The sequence below is a fragment of the Mus caroli genome, unplaced genomic scaffold (assembly GCF_978045245.1).
Source record: "Mus caroli unplaced genomic scaffold, Mus_caroli_1 scaffold_8, whole genome shotgun sequence".
NCBI classification, from domain to species: Eukaryota; Metazoa; Chordata; class Mammalia; order Rodentia; family Muridae; genus Mus; species Mus caroli.
In genome coordinates this window covers 142287002-142306569 of record NW_028227263.1, presented here as the reverse complement: position 1 = coordinate 142306569, position 19568 = coordinate 142287002, and the positions used below count along the sequence as shown (strand labels likewise).

General features: G+C 42.8%; 1 protein-coding gene across 4 annotated transcripts; it reads right to left on the bottom strand.

Annotated features, from left to right (window-relative positions):
- Positions 1-9909: 9909 nt before the first annotated feature.
- On the bottom strand, positions 9910-17284 carry LOC115031498 (paired immunoglobulin-like receptor B). 4 transcript variants are annotated; one of them, XM_085841092.1, is made up of 10 exons: positions 17251-17284; positions 17061-17096; positions 16595-16879; positions 16140-16445; positions 14718-15002; positions 14283-14591; positions 13760-14056; positions 13205-13507; positions 12922-12972; positions 9910-10195 (listed from the first exon to the last, which is right to left on the bottom strand). In XM_085841092.1, exons 1-10 carry the CDS (start codon positions 17282-17284, stop codon positions 10059-10061), a joined length of 2043 nt encoding a protein of 680 aa, XP_085697218.1. In that variant the 3' UTR covers positions 9910-10058. The 4 variants fall into 4 exon arrangements, with proteins under 4 accessions (XP_085697218.1, XP_085697219.1, XP_085697220.1 ...); XM_085841093.1 differs by having other exon boundaries at positions 16140-16442; XM_085841094.1 differs by lacking the exon at positions 12922-12972.
- Positions 17285-19568: the final 2284 nt, after the last annotated feature.

The window sequence follows — 19568 nt, the reverse complement described above, 5'->3', positions numbered from 1 at the left end:
TGTAGTCATCCAGGGTTTTATCTTTCTCCATCTGCTGGTGGGAAGTATCGGCAGCTGCTAGAGTTTTGATGACATGACTTCTTGGTCCTGGGTCTCAGTCTTGACTTCCTCAGTGATGTCTCTGAATTCAGCCTCAAAAATGACTCACTTGTCCTAAATGTCTCGCCAAATATTTACATGTTTTTATCTGCACGGTCAACAGTTCAAAAGAAAGAGCTCAGGAAAATTACATTTTTCCTGTTTATTTTTCATTAGGGATTGATGAAACAGCCTCCAGTTTTCTAAGCACATACTCTACCTGTGAGCTAGAAGCCAAATTTACTCTGTAGGTTTCAATGTTTGGTGTTTTAATTTTTTCTCTATTTTCTTTTTCCCTATGTTGATGGGTTTATTTATTTTTGTGGTTGTATAGAGACAGTCCCCGGCTATGTAGTCCTGGTTGACTTGGGTCTGGTTGTGTAGACCAGTCTAAACTGGCCTTCATAGAGATCTCCTCCCTATGATTCAAAAGTGCAGGGATGAGAGATATGGGCCACCACACTGACTCTTGTGTTTACAATTTTAAGTCTATATGAATTCCATTCCTGTGTATACTGTGTGTTGATTGAGTCTTTATCCCCACATCTTCCTTTTTCTTTACCTTTTCCACCAGCTTACCTTCCTTACTAACCTGAATGTATTTTTGTTTCTTCCCATGAACTTCTGGTTTTTGGAAATATGCTGTTCAATCCCATGAGAGTTCTTATTTCCCCCTTTCATTTGATAAACTTGTGTATTTAATTTTCTCTTCCTGGCTAAGGTTCTTCTTGATGTGAGCAGCTTCTTCTTCTTCTTTTCTTCTTCTTCTTCTTCTTCTTCTTCTTCTTCTTCTTCTTCTTCTTCTTCTTCTTCTTCTTCTTCTTCTTCTTCTTCTTCTTCTTCTTCTTCTTCTTCTTCTTCTTCTTCTCCTTCTCCTTCTCCTTCTCCTTCTCCTTCTCCTTCTCCTTCTCCTTCTCCTTCTCCTTCTCCTTCTCCTTCTCCTTCTCCTTCTCCTTCTCCTTCTCCTTCTCCTTCTCCTTCTCCTTCTTCGCCTCCTCCTCCTCCTCCTCCTCCTCCTCCTCCTCCTCCTCCTTCTCCTTCTCCTTCTCCTTCTTCTTCTCCTTCTTTTTCTTCTAACTTTTCCTTCTTCTTCTCTTTTGGGGGTGGGGAGGTTTGGGAGACAGGGTTTCTCTGTATAGCCCTGGCTGTCCTGGAACTCACTTTGTAGATCAGGTTGGCCTCGAACTCAGAAATCCACCAGCCTCTGCTTCTCAAGTGCTAGGATTAAAGGTGTCTGCCATCACTTCCCAGCTGAGTTTATTTCTTTTCCAGAAACCTGTCCAGTGACCTGCAGTGGCCTCTACTGGGGATTATTGTGGGATCTTTGCGTCTTGTAGGCTTTTTGCATAATGTCGCACTTGGTCTGAAGTTGTGCTTGTGGTGGCTGCTGATGCCTTATTGATATTCTGCCTAGATATTCTGTTTAATGTCAAAGTGGTTAGAGTGGTCTGAATTATCTTGTTATGTGTCTCTTCCTGAATGTCTGACTGGCATGTTTTGTTTGGGTGTTTTTGTTTTAAAAATTTCATTTTAGATCTATTTAATTTATGGGTATGAGTATTTAGCTTTCGTGTGTGTGTGTGTGTGTGTGTGTGTGTGTGTGTGTGTATCATGTGGTTGCCTTGTATATGTTTTGCTCAGAAGAGATCACTGGATTCCCTGGGTCTCAACTTATTGTGAATCACAATACAGGTGCTTGGGTTAGAACTCAGGCCCTCTGCAAGAGCAATCAGTGCTCTTAACCACTGGGCCCCTTCCCTATTTGTGAGTCAATCTTCATGACAGTATCTTTTGCCAATCGCTTGATTTTTTGTTGTTGTTGTTGTTTTTTGTTTGTTTGTTTTTTGGTCCTCAGACAGCCATTTTTCCTTCTGGTGTACCAAGTGCATTACTCCAAATCTCACTGAAATTTAACTTTGTATCTGCTATCAATCTTTGCTGGAATACCAGCTCTCTCTCTCTTCCTCAATTAGCAATCAGTTGTTTAAAATATTAAGCCGTGTGGTTTGATTCAACTCTCTCCCAAGCTTTTTCCCCATCCATCGCCCTTCCTTTACTCCTAACTATCTGCTCTTCCCTTCATCCATTCAGTCCAGTTTGTGCTGTCCTTATATAACTGGCCACACCCTTAGTGAAAACTGACTCTCTCTTTGCAGGAGCTCTCAGGTTCCAATAGCTCACCACCTAAGGGTGGGATCTCTCATTTTTCACCCCCATGCTGGGTTTAGTCTGTATTGGGCGTTTATGGGGCTTTAGATACTATCACACTCTGTGAGCTCATCTCTGCAAGCTTTCAGCATGCTCAGAGAAGAGTCTTCCTGTAGTCATCTGTCATCTCTAGGTCTTAGGATTTTTCAGCCTCCACGTTTGTATTAATGATCCTGTGCTAAGAATGTGTTTTTTGAGGGAAATCTTCAAGTCAGCATCACTTTGAAGGATGGGCCCAGGAGTAACATGTGTCCTGTTTATCTCACAGTGTAATGAGATAGAGGTTACTTTGTATTTTCCCCTTTTGTTACTGAGCCTAGAAAATGTACACGCTTATTATGTGACTGACTATACATGCCCTCTATCAAATGAGAAAAGTTATTAAAGTACTTTCTTGGTTTCCTCAGAGGCCTGGGTTTTATATGCAGCTCTGCATGAATGTGATGTGGTTGCTCATATGTGGGATTTCATCCCCCAGCACATGGACTTAGTAGTAGAGGTCATTATGCAGTAAGTTTGAATCAGCCCAGGGTATATTCCACTGTTTCCCAAAACAACAACAACTAAAAGTTCTCTACAGTATGTGATGGACAATGCTAACAACATTTTATGCCTCTGTTTGTCTTCCAAGAATTAATGATTAATATATTTACAATAAAGCTCTCACAGTGGAGGCATACCCCAAGTTTTGCATTATATCCTATTGTAAAGTGCCATTTCTGACCCAGTCTCTATTTCATGAACCTTGGGAACTGTCATGTCCTGTGTGTCACATGACTGTGGTGTCTCTTTTCTGGCCAGCTGTTTTTCTTTCTTTTTTTTTTTTTGGGGGGGGGGGAGGAGACAGGACAGAAGGAAGATATGGGGAGAATATGTCCTGGCATATGCCATGATTCCCAGAGTCTTCAGGCAGAAGTGTGCTAAGGCTTCGACACTCGGAGATGCCAGACAGTGCTTGCATCCTTTGCAATAATAGACAGGAGACATGAAGTTTGCTATTGTGCTGCTGCTGCTCTGAAACTTCGTGAAGTCATTGATCCAACTTCAATGAACCATGATACTATTGATTTGGTGTCAGATTGCTGGTAGATATTTGAGTGACAGCCGGAGTAGATGTGATGTTACATTTTTTTTTTTTTCTTTTTTTTTTTTGATCTAGATCTTTTTTTTTTATTTTATTTATTTATTTTTTAATATTTTTATTACATATTTTCCTCAATTACGTTTCCAATGCTATCCCAAAAGTCCCCCATAGCGCCCCCCCACTTCCCTATCCACCCATTCCCATTCTTTTGGCCCTGGCATTCCCCTATATTGGGGCATATAAAGTTTGCAAGTCCAATGGGCCTCTCTTTCCATTGATGGCTGACTAGGCCATCTTTTGATACATATGCAGCTAGAGACAAGAGCTCCGGGGTTCTGATTAGTACATCATGTTGTTCCAACAATAGGGTTGCAGATCCCTTTAGCTCCTTGGGTACTTTCTCTAGCTTCTCCATTGGGAGCCCTGTGATACATCCAATAGCTGACTGTGAACATCCACTCCTGTGTTTGCTAGGCCCCGGCATCGTCTCACAAGAGACAGCTATATTTGGGTCCTTTCAGCAAAATCTTGCTAGTGTATGCAATGGTGTCAGCGTTTAGAAGTTGATTATGGGATGGATCCCTGGGTACGGCAGTCTCTAAATGGTCCATCCTTTCATCACCACTATGAACTTTGTCTCTGTAACTCCTTCCCTGGGTGTTTTGTTCCCAATTCTGAGAAGGTGCACAGTGTCCACACTTTGGTCTTCATTCTTCTTGAGTTTCATGCGTTTAGCAAATTGTATCTTAAATCTTGGGTATCCTAAGTTTTGGGCTAATATCCACTTATCAGTGAATACATATTGTGTGAGTTCTTTTGTGATTGTGTTACTTCACTCAAGATGATGCCCTCCAGGTCCATCCATTTGGCTAGGAATTTAAATTGTCCTTTTGTTTGCTTTCTAGCTGTCAAAACCCCTTGATAGAATGTGCACTGCCAAGTGCCTGTACAGTCCTTATTAGAGTTCAAGTGCCAAGAGCATGTCATGCATCATTAAACAAAATGGTATCCTGTGGCCAAATTCTATTGGTTAAAATGTACAATATTTGGCCAGCCTGGTTTTCTCTGAGTAGCATCTTACATTGGTTCGGTTTGAAGTGACCCACTCTTTAGTCTTTTGTCTTAGCGGTAACTAGGACTCAAGTAATCTCAGCTGCATTCTTGGTTATACTGGAACTCAGTTTTTACTGGTCAAGAAAATCCATCTGCTTGAAAATAATCTTGGACTAAAGAAATGGTGAAAGAGTCAGCAAAACAAGTCTGACACTTTTGTCCCAGGTTATAGAGACAAAATACAACTCATGTTGGCCAAGATTTGTGAACTATTACCCTAGTAACAACATGAAGTAAGAAAGACAGAGATAGGGGAACTCCTGGAGAACAGTCTTTGATGGGTTTGATGGGTTTGGTGCTTGTGCCTTGATCCAGAAGATGACTGACCCTGTGCTTAGGTCTGGAGATGTACGAGTGAACTGCATCATTTATGTTGCCTGTGTTCAAAACAGTGTAGAGATGGATGTAGTGGCTACTCCTTTAAGACCAGCACCTGGGAGACAGAGGAAGGCAAGACCTCTGTGAGTTCAAAGCCAGCCTATTTGATACATTGAGTTCTATACTACCCAGAGATACATGTGACACACTGTCTCAAAATCCCCAAACCAAATCAAAAATAAAAAACAAAAAATAAATAAATTTAAAGATGTAGTTTAGAAAGAACAGAAAGAGCAAATAATTCCAATGAAGAACCTTAGAGGTGCTAATAGATAAAGGGAAGCAGTGTAATGCATTGGGAAGGACATAGCTTATGGAGTTGGTGGACTTGCAATTGAGTCAGCTGTTTTTCTTGACCTGAGTGTAAGTGATTGGTTATGTCATTGTACTGGTAAGACTTACCAGTGCTGTGAGGTCAGTCACACCATCCTCCCCATAGGCAGGAAGAAATGCTGCCCTCTCCTGGTTAGATGATCTCCATGTGAGGAACTTGCCTCAGATGACTTTGAGGCATACATGGTCTCTCATCACTGACTCTCATCTTCTATAGTGCTGATGTGTCAGATGCAGAGAGCTGCCAGAGATATCACACTCGGTGGTGGATATGAACCCCCTAGGGCATTGTGTCTTGTCCCAGGATCATAGGAAGGACAGGCTCCAGTTAGATATAGTGAGGGCAGATAGCATTAGAAATAATCAGATGGCGGGAGACAATTGTAAGAACATAAGCAACAGAAACCAAGATTAGTAGGCATCATCAGAATCCAGTTCTCCCACCATAGCAAGTCCTGGAAACATCATCCTACGGAAAAGCAGGATTCTGATCTAACATCACTTCCCATGAAGGTGATAGAGGATGTTAAGAAGGACATAAATAACTTCATTAAAGAAATATAGGAGAACGCAGGTCAACAGGTAGAAGCCCTTAAAGAGGAAACCGAAAATCCCATAAAAATTATAGCAAAACACAACCAAACAGGTGAAGGAAATGAACAAAACCACCCTAGACCTAAAAATGTCACTAGAAACAACAAAGAATTCACAAAGGGATCAAGCCTGGAGTTAGAAAACCTAGGAACGAGATCAGGAGTCATAGATTCAAGCATCACCAACAGAGTACAGGAGATAGAAGAGAGTATATCAGGTGCAGAAGATACCATAGAAAACATTGACATAACCATCCAATAACATGAACAAAGCAGAAAGTTCTTAAAACGAAAAAGGTTCAGGAAATCCAGGATACAATGAGGAGATGAAACCTAAGGATAATAGGTATAGAAGAGAGTGGAGATTCCCAACTTAAAGGGCAAATAAATATCTTCAAGAAAACTATAGAAGAAAATTTCCCTAACCTAAAGAAAGAGATGCCCTTGAACATAGAAGAAGCCTACAGAACTCCAAATAGACTGAAACAGGATATAAATTCCTCCCATCACATAATAATCAAAACAGCAAGTGCACTAAACAAAGAAAGAATGTTAAAAGCAGTAAGGGAAAAAGGTCAAGTAACATAGAAAGGCAGACTTACCATGATTACACCAGACTTCTCACCAGAGACTACTAAAGGTAGAAGATAGATCCTGGACAGATGTCATACAGATCCTAAGAGAACACAAATGCCAGCCCAGGCCACTATACCCAGCAAAACTCTCAATTACCATAGAGGGAGACACCAAGATATTCCATGACAAAACCAAATTTACACAATATCTTTCCATAAATCTATTCCTACAAAGCATAATAGATTAAAAACACCAATAGAAAGAGGGAAACTACACCCTAGAAAAAGCAAGAAAATATTCTTTGAGCAAACCCCAAAGAAGATAGCCACATAAGCATAACTCCATATCTAACAACAAAACAACAGGAAGTAACAATCATTTTTCTTTCATATCGCTTATCATCAATGGATTCAGTTCCCCAGTAAAGAGACATAGACTAACAGACTGGATATGTAAACAGGACCCAGCATTTTGATGCATACAGGACAGTATGCAAGGCACACACTACATCAGAGTAAAAGGTTGGAAAATAATTTTCCAAGAATATGGTCCCCCAAAACAAGCTGAAGTAGCCCTCTGATATCGAATAAAATGAACTTTCAACCAACAGTTATCAAAAAAGATAAGGAATGACATTTCATACTGGTTAAAGAATTAATCTACCAAGATGAACTCTCAATTCTGAACATCTACGCCCCAATTGCAAGAACACCCACGTTTATAAAAGAAACTTTATAAAGTGAAAGCACACAGCACACCCCACATAATAATAGGGAGAATTCCACACCCCACTCTCAGCATTGGACAGATCATGGAAACAGAAACTAAACAGAGACACCGTGAAACTAACAGAAGTTATGAACCAAATGGATCTAAGAGATATTTATAGAACATTTAATCCAAAGAAAAAGAATATACCTTCTTCCTCAAGGTACCTTCTCCACAAATGACCATATAACTGGTCACAAAACAAGCTTCAACAGATACAAGAACATTGACATAATCTCATGAACCCTATCAGATCATCTCAGTCTAAGCCTGGTCTTAAATTCCAACAAAAACAACAGAAAGCACACATACACATGGATTCTGAGAAGGAAAATAAAGAAAAGAAATTAAAGGCTCTTTAGAATTTAATGAAAGTGAAAACACATCATACCAAACTTATGGGACACAATGAAAGCAGTGGTAAGAGCAAAACTCATAGCTCTAAGTGTGCCTCCAAACAGAAACTGAAGAGAGCTTCCATGAGCAGGTTGACAGCACACATGAAAGCTCTTGAACACAGAGAAGCAAATACACCAAAGAGGAGTGGACCGTAGGAAATAATCAAACTCGGGGCTGACATGAACCAAATATAAATAAGAGAAATATACACAGAATCAACAAAACCAGGAGCTGGTTCTTTGAGAAAATCAACAAGATTGATTAACCCTTAGCCAGATGTATTAGTTAGGGTTTTACTGCTGTGAACAGACACCATGACCAAGGCAGGTCTCATAAAAAACAACATTTAATTGGGGCTGGCTTACAGGTTCAGAGGTTCAGTCCATTATCATCAAGGTGGGAGCATGGCAGTATCCAGGCTGTCGTGGTGCAGGCAGAGCTGAGAGTTCTACATCTTCATCCAAAGGTTTCTAGTGGAAACTAACTTCCATGCAACTAAGGTGAGGATCTTATGCCCACACCACAGTGACACACCTACTCCAACCAGGTCACACCTATTCCAACTAGGTCACACCTCCAGATGGTGCCACTCCCTGGTCCAAGAATATACAAACCATCACACCAGACTAACCTAGGGCACAGAGACAATATCCAAACTTATAAAATCAGAAATGAAAAGGGAGACATAACAACAAAATACATCTTAAGAATTATTCTTTTTGTTGAATATTAACAGTCGGAAATATTAAAATCATGTTCTACCAACATCATGGAAATGTTGTTCATAATTTTTCTCACTGTGCTTACAATGAACATTTCCTCAATGCTTAACTTCAAAGAGTTTTTGCTATTTTGAAAATTTTAAAATCTACTTACTTTAAAAAATCATGCCTCCCCTAGAAACGCTGATAACCTTTTTTAAGTAAACTGATTGTTAGATAGTGTATAGAGAAATATAATGCATTTTAAGTACTCTCTCACTATGTCAGGTGGTATCATATCAGGGTCTTTGAATATATTTCTTGGTGATTCATTTTTAATATTTTATGTTTTTTTTACTATGCTTAACTCCCAAGGAATATTTTGTATGTTTTGAATCAATTTATGATTCAACATTAGATGCAGAATCCTCAGTTATGGATAGTATTAAATATTTATTAATGATAATTTAGGGTATGAAAGGATATGAATATGAAAGTTGAACAAATTTTTATGTATTATATGATTCTCAAAGTACTCATTACTAATACATTTGATGTATAAATGCATTTAAATCACAAAAATTAAAAAAATGAAATTTACAGTGAAATGACATTTGGCACGATAATGTAAGTAGTCACACAGAATGGAAAAATGTAAGAAGAAAGCAATGAAAATCTTTTTGCTAATTATACAAGAATCATTGGAAATAGAAGTGTATATTTGTGAGGTGTGTAGTACTGTGATTTTTTTTATACATATACATTATGAATTCCCTGAAATCATCTAAAAGCACATAATAGGTCATTATAATATATAAGTAAGAGACAACCATTATAAGCACAGACCTCAAATATACCAGTGAGTTCATTTTGTGTTGGCCACACACGGCTGGCTGGGCATGAGACCTGCCCTTCAGTGTGCTTTGTGTACCAATGTGACTTGTTAGAAAAACTAAATGTTCTTTTGCAAGTGTTTATCCATTCAGGATTCAGTATTTTCAGATCTTTCTCTGCAGTGTTCAGTTGTGGATTTCTGCATACGTTCCCATCTCCTGCAGGAGGAAGCTGAGCAAGACATTGACCTAGGAGTCATTTCATTGTTTTGTCCTTTAAAAAATAGTAGCAGCCACAACCCTGCCTGATGACTCAGAGGGCTGCCATCCTAAGGGACACCAGGTAAGCCTCTCCTCACCAAGCCCTGTTCTGCCCACTCCGCTGAGTGCTTAGGACAGAGCAATAACCTACACTGAGTACTCCATTTCCCACCCCAAGGACTGCACGCTTTCCAGGAGGTCTGCTGCCACAAGGAACATCAACTAAGCCTTTGCCTCCCAAGGCCCTGCCCACCAAGTTGCCTGAAAGAACACCCAGTGGCAGTAGGCTAATACACACCCAACCCTCCCGTATATGCACACTCACACACAGACAAGAAAATGTCCTTAAACACAATTCATAGAGATGACAGAGGCCTTTAAATGTGAAGGAATAAATACCATAAAGAAATAGGGAAAAACACAGTCCACAAGTGAAAGATATTCCAGGCAGGTGGGACAGCCTATTCCCTCACTTTCTGGGTTCAGAAGAGTGTCGGTCCGGAAACAAAGGCTCCCAGTGTGTGGAGGGACAGTAATTCATTTATTGAGGAAGCACCTCATTATGATACTTCCACTTCCCTCTGAACCCCAAACTTTTGCTCCCTAACATTCTATCACAACAGTTCCTCAATACCACAACAGGAGTTTTTCTTTTTTTGAAAGAAACCTTTGGGTCATCAGATTTATTTCCCAGAGTGTAGAACATTGAAAGATGCATTCTTTTCTCTTTAGATTAGTTCCCAGCAGCACGGTGGGTCTGTCTATGGCTTCGCCAAGCCTCAGTGGCTAGAATCGAAAGGACGATGAGGACCACGACTGCCATCCCCATCCTGATGAGATTCTCCATTGTGTGATCCTGGTTCTCTCTGGCTGTGGTGTTAGATACAGAAGTTACAGAAGTTAGCGATGGTCAAAGTCCTAACTAAGCATCTAACCAGGGCCCTTGTTGTCCCTGGAGAGGACAAGGTTCTACTCCTTCCAGTGCTATAACATGGAATTCTCTTTATTCAACTGCCTAGGTTTTGGACATGTTCTAGCATGGACAGATGTTCTCAGCTGGTCCTCAGAATAGTAGAAGAAGAGGAGCAGGATGTATCTCTCCTTAAGTGACCTTAGTGTTTCTTCTGAGTTCCACTCTATCATGTATTGGAGAGGCCCATCATTTTCACCATATAAGCTTATAGAGTTCTGGGATGAATGGTTCTTGTTATTCAGATGATTCCCCTCTCTTATTCTTATTAAATTCTTCATACATTGTGCTAATAGAAAACCAGTTACATACTAGTGAGACCAGAAAATTGTGAGTATGGTGATTCACCTGAGCCCATCAGAGGTTGTAGAGAATCAGATTCTCAGTGTATTTTTTCGTGCGTGTTGGTTCCCTTGTCACGTTCAGTCTCTTCCATTTCTCCCTTGTTCTGACCTTCTGATCTCTCTGTCTGTTTCTGTCTGTCTGTTTCTCTCTCTCTCTCTCTCTCTCTCTCTCTCTCTCTCTCTCTCTCTCTCTCTCTCTCTCTCTCTCTCTCTCTCTCTGTGTGTGTAAAACAAAACAAGAGAGTGGATGTTAATCCACTGGGATTTTCCCTAATAGTTCCCTCAGTACCAGGACTAGTGCATGTTAAGCATAGATCCTAAGACTGACAGTTATGACTCCTACTTTTCTTGGCTTTACAAGCAAAAGTTATTGCAACAACAGTATGTGTTCCACTGTGAGAAGAGAGTGGTGAAGGTTCTCCATCACTTTAGAAGATCCCAGGGTCAAGGTTAAAGAGTCCCTGAAGGTCCCATCTCCAAACCCTCTCTTTTCAGACAGGTGTACCAAGGCCTAGATTAAGACATTCGTAGCTGTCACTACTCAGTGAAGTATGAATGGTACAGTCACATCTTCTATATTTCACTCACAAGGTGACGGTTGCAGTCTTCACAAAGCAATAGGTATCAATTGTAACATTTGGATTTTGTTTTCCTTAATATGAATATTGTTATGTTCTAGATATCATAGAGAATTCTGTCTGACATTGATTAGGTATGGATTTTGTACTGGCTAGTTTTGTGTCAACTGGACAAAGGCTGGAGTTATCACAGAGAAAGGAGCTTCAGTTGAGGAAATGCCTCCATGAGATCCAACTGTAAGGCATTTTCTCAATTAGTGATCAAGGGGGAAAGGCCCCTTGTGGGTGGGACCATCTCTGGATTGGTAGTCTTGGGTTCTGTAAGAGAGCAGGCTGAGCAAGCCAGAGAAGGCAAGCCAGTAAATAACATCCCTCCATGGCTTCTGCATCAGCTCCTGCTTTCTGACCTGCTTGAGTTCCAGTCCTGACTTCCTTTGGGATGAACAGCAGCATGGAAGTGTAAGCTGAATAAACCCTTTCCTCCCCAACTTGCTTCTTGGTCATGATGTTTGTGCAGGAATAGAATCCCTGACTAAGACAGATTTGAATCTGTTTGCATCAGATTTCAACAGGGTTTGTAATTATTACACCTCTCCCAGAGGCACCATAGGCCATGGCTACACTGAGAGCGAAGGTCTGACAGGGATCCTGTGAATATTGTTTATTTGTGAGGAGAAGAGGTTGGCAATGGGAACCAGTCCCTGTATAGGATCCTATATATGTCTGTTGCCTCTCCATAATGGTTCTTCTAACTACATGAAATCTTTGGACTCCATTAGCAGGGAGCATCCCTAGAATGATTTAGGTTGCCTCCCACCCCCATGAGGGTGAATACCCATCTGACTGACAGTCTGCAGATTTTAAATCCTATGCTAGCTAATATTTATTGTAAATGGAAAATACTGACACACCCCTTTAGCTCAGAAAGATCTAGATTTCCTTTCCTTTGACCATGAACCCCAGAGTCACTGCTGTGTGACAACACATTGGGAGATAGGTATGCATACCACCTGAAGATGCTCCTAAGGGTGGATGTCACAGAACTCATAGAGGATCTTAGAATTATGACCCATGAGCTAGACTGAAGGAGCCTGAGTCCCCCACCATGGCAATAGACCCACCCTTGCCATGCATCAGTAGACTGTGGGCTAGACCGACTGCAGAATCAAGGTTCTGGGGATCTCTTCTATCACAAGAGGTAACAGCTTCGACCATCACCAAAAATACATAGAGATGTGAACCAGGCTTCTCCCATTCATACTCAGAGAAACAGCAGCCCAGCAATTGAAGGGACTGTCCCAGTAGGATCTCTAGCTGCAGCTTTATCAAGCCTATAAGTAGCTTTACCCATCTGAGCCTTCATTCCAACGAAGTCTTTGTTAGTAATCCCGGGCCAGATGCTATGCAGGTGAAATGTTTGTTTCTTAGGGATATTATGGGGAAGTGACTTTCTGGGTTCTTTGCTCACAATCTTACCCACCTTTCTCATCATCCAAGTTGAGGCTCAATGCCTCTCTTTGGATGCTACCTTCTGTAGGCCAACAGTTAAGCCCCAGCCTCTGGTTTGTCTTTTGGGATATTTGCTGGTCTTTGATACTCCCAAGCTGACATGACTGAGAAATGAGAAGTGTCATTAACAGGAGCTGGTTGTTAGGCTGCCTGTGTTTGCAGCACATTTCCTACAAAGATGTGTGTGATACTTACCAATTGGTGGGATGGGCCTTTTGCGAGGCCAGGTGGAGGATTCAATGGTTTCTAGGAAACAGAACAAGAAGAGGCTGTTCTTCCTGCTGTCTCTCCTACATATGCCCTCCTAACTCCTCATGGTGAGTGAACATTACATGAAGGATCATTGCTGGTATCCAGTTATTTACTCAGGAATGTGCCTTATGTCTAACCATTCCTTTTGTGCCCTTAATCCCACCCCAGTAAGAGCTCTGATACAGTGTTAATTCTGAGTCACTCTGAGATGTCAGGATCACCTTACCTGAGACTGTGAGTTCCACAGGGGCACTGGCAGATGACAAGAGGTAGAAAGATGCGTCTTGAGCACCATAGCACCTGTAGGTGCCTGAGAGATGGGAGGTCACAGGACTCTTGGAGAATTCTGCCTGAAACTGCTGATCATGGGACTTTGATTTTAGTCTCAGGGGTTGCTGGGCTGATCCCTCCTTGGACAGAATGAAAGTATCCACAGAGTCCATTGACCAACACAGCAGGGTCACGTTCTCTCCTGAGTGCACTGTGTAGTTAGGCTTCACTGAGAGGGAAGGAGTGAAAGGGAGTTGTCCTAAAGAGAAGAGGCATGATGAGAGGCTAGCTTCCTTGTTTGAGCTCAAATCACACATGACTCCACCCTGAGAACCAGGGCCTCTGTCTCTTTTCTCTGACTGAGCTCAACTCCTGTTCTTGTCTTCTTGTGTCCACTCCTGCTTAGGATTCCTGTATCCATCCTTGACATCAGCTACCCAGCCCTCCCTGGCCCCCCCATGAGATTCTGAGCAGAGGCTAGGTTCCTGATTAAGTATGTTAAGTTCCTCACCTGGAATCAGGATGTCCAGGGGGTCACTGGAGGCTGACCACTCAGAGGAGAGGTTGTATGCACCATAGCATCTGTATTGGCCTCCAGTGGAGGTGCTCACATAGCCCAGTGTGAAATTGGCCACAGAGAAGCCAGTGTCAGTCTGCTGGTTAGAGTGCTGCATAATGACAGCTCCCCCCACCTTGTGCAGAGCAAATCTGTCATAGTTGATGTCAGAGAAACACTGTAGGGAGAGGGTCATTCCAGGGTCCAGGATATGGCCTTGTTGAGTCAGCAGAGAGGGCTTCTTGGACAACCCTAGAGGGAAGGTGACAGCTAGAGACTGAGGTTTGGTTCTTACCAAACACCTTTGCCCTCCCCTCCTGCCCTTGTGCATGTCCCCTCTTCTCCCCAATCAGGGCTGTGTTTGAGAACACAGGTTCTCCATTTTGTCCTTCACTACCTGCAACTCAGCAGAGGGCAGGCCCGTGGCCAAGGGCTTAGGGCCTCAGAAAATGTTTAGAGAATGATAGTGGGGACTTACCTGAGATGAGTATTTGTTGGAGATCACTAGGTACTGACCAGAGCTCTGGGGCCTTCTTGTAGTAACCATAACATCTGAATGTCCCTGTATGGGTTGGGGTTGTGGGTCCTATAATAAACAGGGCTTGGTACTGTCTACTAGAAGATATATAAACTGTGTCCAGTGAGTTGCTGAATTTCTTATCTTCCTTGGTGAGAATAAATTTATCATAGTGAACGTCTGAGACACAGTGGAGGGTCATGTTTCTTCCTGCTGTCACCACAGGGCTGGGCAGTGCTGAGAGCCTGGGTTTATAGTGTTCATAGATTCCTAGGAGAGAAGGAGGCCGTCTGTTACATGTTCTCACACCATCCCAGTGTTCTCTTGGGATACTCTCTGGGAAGGGAAGACTCCTGAGAGCAGAGCCTGGAGTTGAGGATCTGACTGTCCCCTCACCTGTCACCACCAGCTCCAGGGTGTCACTGGGCTGTGACCAACCAGCTGAGCTGTAACAATAACAGCGATATCTCCCTGCATGTTGTCCTGTCACAGAAGGGATGAAGAACTTGCCCTTGTTCCCAGGCTCCTGTAGGGTTTGTGTGCTCTGTGGTTTTTGGCTTCTTTCATTATACAGAAAATATACTTCTGCATCCAGGTTCCCCTGACACCAGATGGTCATTGCTCTTTTGGAGGCGATCACAGAGCCTGGTTCAGCCTTGATGGTTGGTTTTTGGAGATTACCTACATAGAAGTCAGAGTGAAGCACATGGGTGTGTTGGAAAGTGGCACAGAGAATGTCCCACCAGAAGATGTTGCCTTTGTCTTTTTCGTTCTTCTCCCACACAATACACCGGAAGACAACTTCCCATTCTTCCCTCCTTCCTGATATGACACAGTCCTCCCCACCTCCCCTCTCTCCCAGATTCATTGCTCCTCTGTTTCAGAGAAGAGAAGGCTTTTTAGTGATATCGGCTGAACATGGCATAAAAAGATGCAAGAACACTAGGCCCACACCCTCATATGAGGACTGGACAAGGCAAGCCACTAGGAGCACAAAGATCCCACGTGAAGGCAAAAGTGTCAGACACATCCCCACTCCCACTGTTAGTAGAAATAAGAAACTGAAGCAAGCCAGGTGCTTCTGGAGCACACATTTAATCTGCGTGCAAAGGAGGCAGAGGCAGGTGGATTTCTGAGTTGGAGGCCAGCCTGGTCTACAGAATGAAATCCAGGTAAATAAAACAGGACCACAGAGTGAAATATAATCCCCCACCACAAAAAAAATTTTTTTTTTGTTTTTGCTTTGTTTTTTGGTTTTGTTTTTTCGGGACAGGGTTTCTCTGTATAGCCCTGGCTGCCCTAGAACTCACGCTGTAGACCAGGCTGGCCTCAAACTCAGAAATCTGCCTGCCTCTGCCTCTCGAGTGCTGGGATTAAAGGCGTGCACCACCACGACCAATACATTATCATTTGGAGCAGTCACAGTATGTATGCAGAGGTCCTAGGGCACTCCCATGCAGGCTCTGTGAGCCCTTAGGATTCCTGCTTAGTTGATTCTGTGTTCTCCAGGGCGTGTCCTCCGGGTATCCTCAACCTCTCTAGCTACCATCATCCTTCCTCTCTCTGTTATTCCAGAATCTCTGAGCTCCAGTGGACTGTGCTAAAGCTGATCCAGAGTCACAGACGCCCTTATAAAGAATCCTCTCCATAATGGGAAACCCGGGCTTGGCTGTCACTCTGAGTCTTGGACTCACTGCTTCCTGTGCTCTGTGTCAAGGTTCAAAAGAGCCCTGGATCCTCACATACACCACACATCAAGTGGTCTCTGAAACCTGTATGATTTCAATATCATTCTATGGAAAGGCTGAGGCTCCTCACCTGAGACCAGGAGCTCCAGGGATTCACTTCGAGGTGACCACACATATGGTGTGTACCTGTCATAACTATAGCATCTGCATATCCATCTCAGGTTGGAGGTCACAGGGCCCACAGAGAACAGGGCGTGGTACTTCCCTGTCGAGTGGTTATACTGTGAGTCTTGTGTCCATGAGAGCTTCTGTTGTCCTTCTACAGTCAGAATGAACCTGTGATAGCTCTGCCAGGACTCACACTCAAGGGTGACATACCCTCCTGAAGTTACCACAGGGCTGGCCTGGGCTGAAAGGCTGGGTTTCCTGTAGGCTCCTAGGAGAGAAGGAGGAGTCAGTTAAATATCACCTACCTCATTATTCTGCTTGGCTCTGAGGTTCCCACAGTGAGGTTGGGCATTCCTGTTAACAGAGCCAAGTGTGGACAGTTATAACCTGAGGCCTAGGATACTGTGTGTCTCTCACCTGTCACCACTAGCTCAAGGGGGTCACTGTAGCCTGATGATTCATCCTGGGTGCTGTAGGAAAATTGATATTGACCTGCATTACTCAGGTCTACATTTGGCAATGAGAATTCAGCCTTGTTTGCTGGCTTCTGTTTGTTCTTTGTGACTGTTTTATATAGCCTTCCATCTTTATAGAGGCGGTACTCATTTGCTCCAATTGTCTCTTCACACAAGAAGGTCACCTTAGTCCACCTGGAGACCACAGAGTCTGGCTGTACTCTGAGGATAGGCTTAGGGAGGGACCCTGCAAGCAACAGAACAACTAGGACTCAGGGCATAGACACTCAGATTGCAATCCTTAACCCCATGACCTTCCCACCACCCACAGGACTCACACACAGGTGGTGTTTTCCACCAACACAGCCCAGGCATGGCTCCTCGATCTGAAGAAATGAGCATTTCAGGTCAGCTGCAGACACACTCACCTGTCAGCACTGGGCTCCAGAGGCTCAGAGTCAGTCCTGGAAGAGAGTTCTTTGTAAGAGATTTGTTTCTAAGGCTGAGCAAGTCTGCAGAAACATCTGAGACCCTGGGGTTTCCTTTTGGGTGAGTGCTGGTCTACAGGCCATGATCATTTCCAGAACTCAGTATCCCCTCCCCCTCTTCACATCTCACCAAGACAGAGCAGGGCTGTGAAGGTGCAGGACATGGCATCTCCCCTCAGTGGCTGCAACTGTGCTTGAGGGCAGAGCTACAGGGCCTTTATGAAGGGATTGGGTACAGGGTGTGGCCCTGGAGGCAAGGCAGTCCCCATGACATTGTCATATATCAGCAGCCCCACAGAAAGAGGAACCGCCCTCCTCAGCACCACGCTCTGACTTCCTCAGTGGTGTGACTCGGCCAGGCAGTAGACCCTCTGCAGTTAGGTCTTACACAGATGGGGTTTCCTCATTTCACCAGTGTCTGCCTCACCTGTGCACATTACTGTCATGGCCATGTAGCATGCAGCATGTAGCAAACATGTGTGAACATCTCACACAACAGTACAAATTTAAGTATGGTTTTCTTAGTTCCCATTGTTTTATGTGAACTATTTCTTTCTTTTCAACATTTTTGATGTTTCTGAGAAGGATCTTCCTGTATATCTGCCTGGAGTGTGATTGACAGCTTTTCCTTCTTAGTCTCCAGTGATGCATTACCACTGGGCATTATAATTTGTTTTTTACGTTGTGTTTTCCCTTCCAATTTTAAGGGTACATATTTCTGTTCATTTTTTAGTGTTTGTTTTTGTGTCCCTATGTATGTTTGTATATACACATGCATGTGTGTCAAAGCACATGTATGGAGGTCAGAATACAACTTCAGCAATCAGTTTTCCTTGTCCAATGTGGATCCTGTCAACAGAGTCAGGTCTTATTTTGGCAGCAGACACTTATGTACTGAGCCATATCAGTGTCTCATCACTTACCATCATCGTTTTCCTAAGTCCTTCTGCTCTTTCAACAAATTATATTGTCATGGGGTTACTGGTCCACACAGGTGCAGGTTTATTTGAGTTTCTTGGGATACAGGTTGTAGGTGTACGAATATGACCATAATTTTTTTTTATTTATCATTCCCTTTGTTTACATCTCAAATGATATCCCACTTCCTGGGTCTCCCTCCACCAACCCCCCATTCTACGTATGGCCTCCCCATTCTTTTTGCCTGTATGACAGTACCCCCTCACCCCTCCACACTCTTGCCCACTGCTCAAACATCCCCCTACCCAGGGGCATCAAAGTAGTCTTCCCTCCTATTGCTGTCAGAGAGTCCATTCTCTGCTACATATGTATCTTGAGCCATGGATTCCTCCAGGTACACTCCTTAGTTGGTGGTCTAGACTCTGGGAGAACTGGGTGGTCATGCCAGCCTCTGAATTTGAGGCTCTTCCACACGTTTTCTTATATTAGATTCAGCATATTTGCTTTTAGGTGGAGGTCCTTGATCCACTTGGACTTGAGCTTTGTACAAGGAGATAAAAATGGATCGATTTGCATTCTTCTACATGCAGACTGCGAGTTGAACCAGAACCCTTTGTTGAAAATGCTGTCTTTTTTCCCCTGGATGGTTTTAGTTTCTTTGTCAAAGATCAAGTAACCATAGTTGTGTGGGTTCATTTCTGTGTCTTCAATTTTACCTCATTTATGTACCTGTCTGTATCTGTATGAATTCCATGCAGTTTTTATCACTTGCTCCATAGTAAAGATTGAGGTCTGGGATGGTGATTTCCAAAGAAATTCTTTTTTTGTCAAGTCGTTTTTGCTATCCTGTGGTTTTTTTTTTGTTATTCCAAATGAATTTGAGAATTGCCCTTTCTAACTTAATGAAGAATCGAGTTGGAATTTTGATTGATGGAACAGCCTCCAGTGTTCTAAGCACATACTCTACCTGTGACCTACAAGCCAAATTTACTCTGTAGGTTTCAATGTTTGGTGTTTTAATTTTTTCTCTATTTTCTTTTTCCCTATGCTGGTGGGTTTATTTATCTTTGTGGTTGTATGGAGACAGTCCCTGGCTATGTCCTCCTGTTTGACTTGGATCTGGTTGTGTAGACCAGTCTAAACTGGCCTTCATAGTGATCTCCTCCCTATGATTCAAAAGTGCAGGGATGAGAGATGTGGGCCACCACACTGACTCTTGTGTTTACAATTTTAAGTCTATCTAAATTCCATTCCTGTGTATACTGTGTGTTGATTGAGTCTTTATCCCCACATCTTCCTTTTTCCTTACCCTGTCCACCAGCTTACCCTCCTTACTAACCTGAATGTATTTTTGTTTCTTCCCATGAAGAAGAGGAAGAAGAAGAAGAAGAAGAAGAAGAAGAAGAAGAAGAAGAAGAAGAAGAAGAAGAAGAAGAAGAAGAAGAAGAAGAAGAAGAAGAAGAAGAAGAAGGGGAAGGGGAAGGGGAAGGGGAAGGGGAAGGGGAAGGGGAAGGGGAAGGGGAAGGGGAA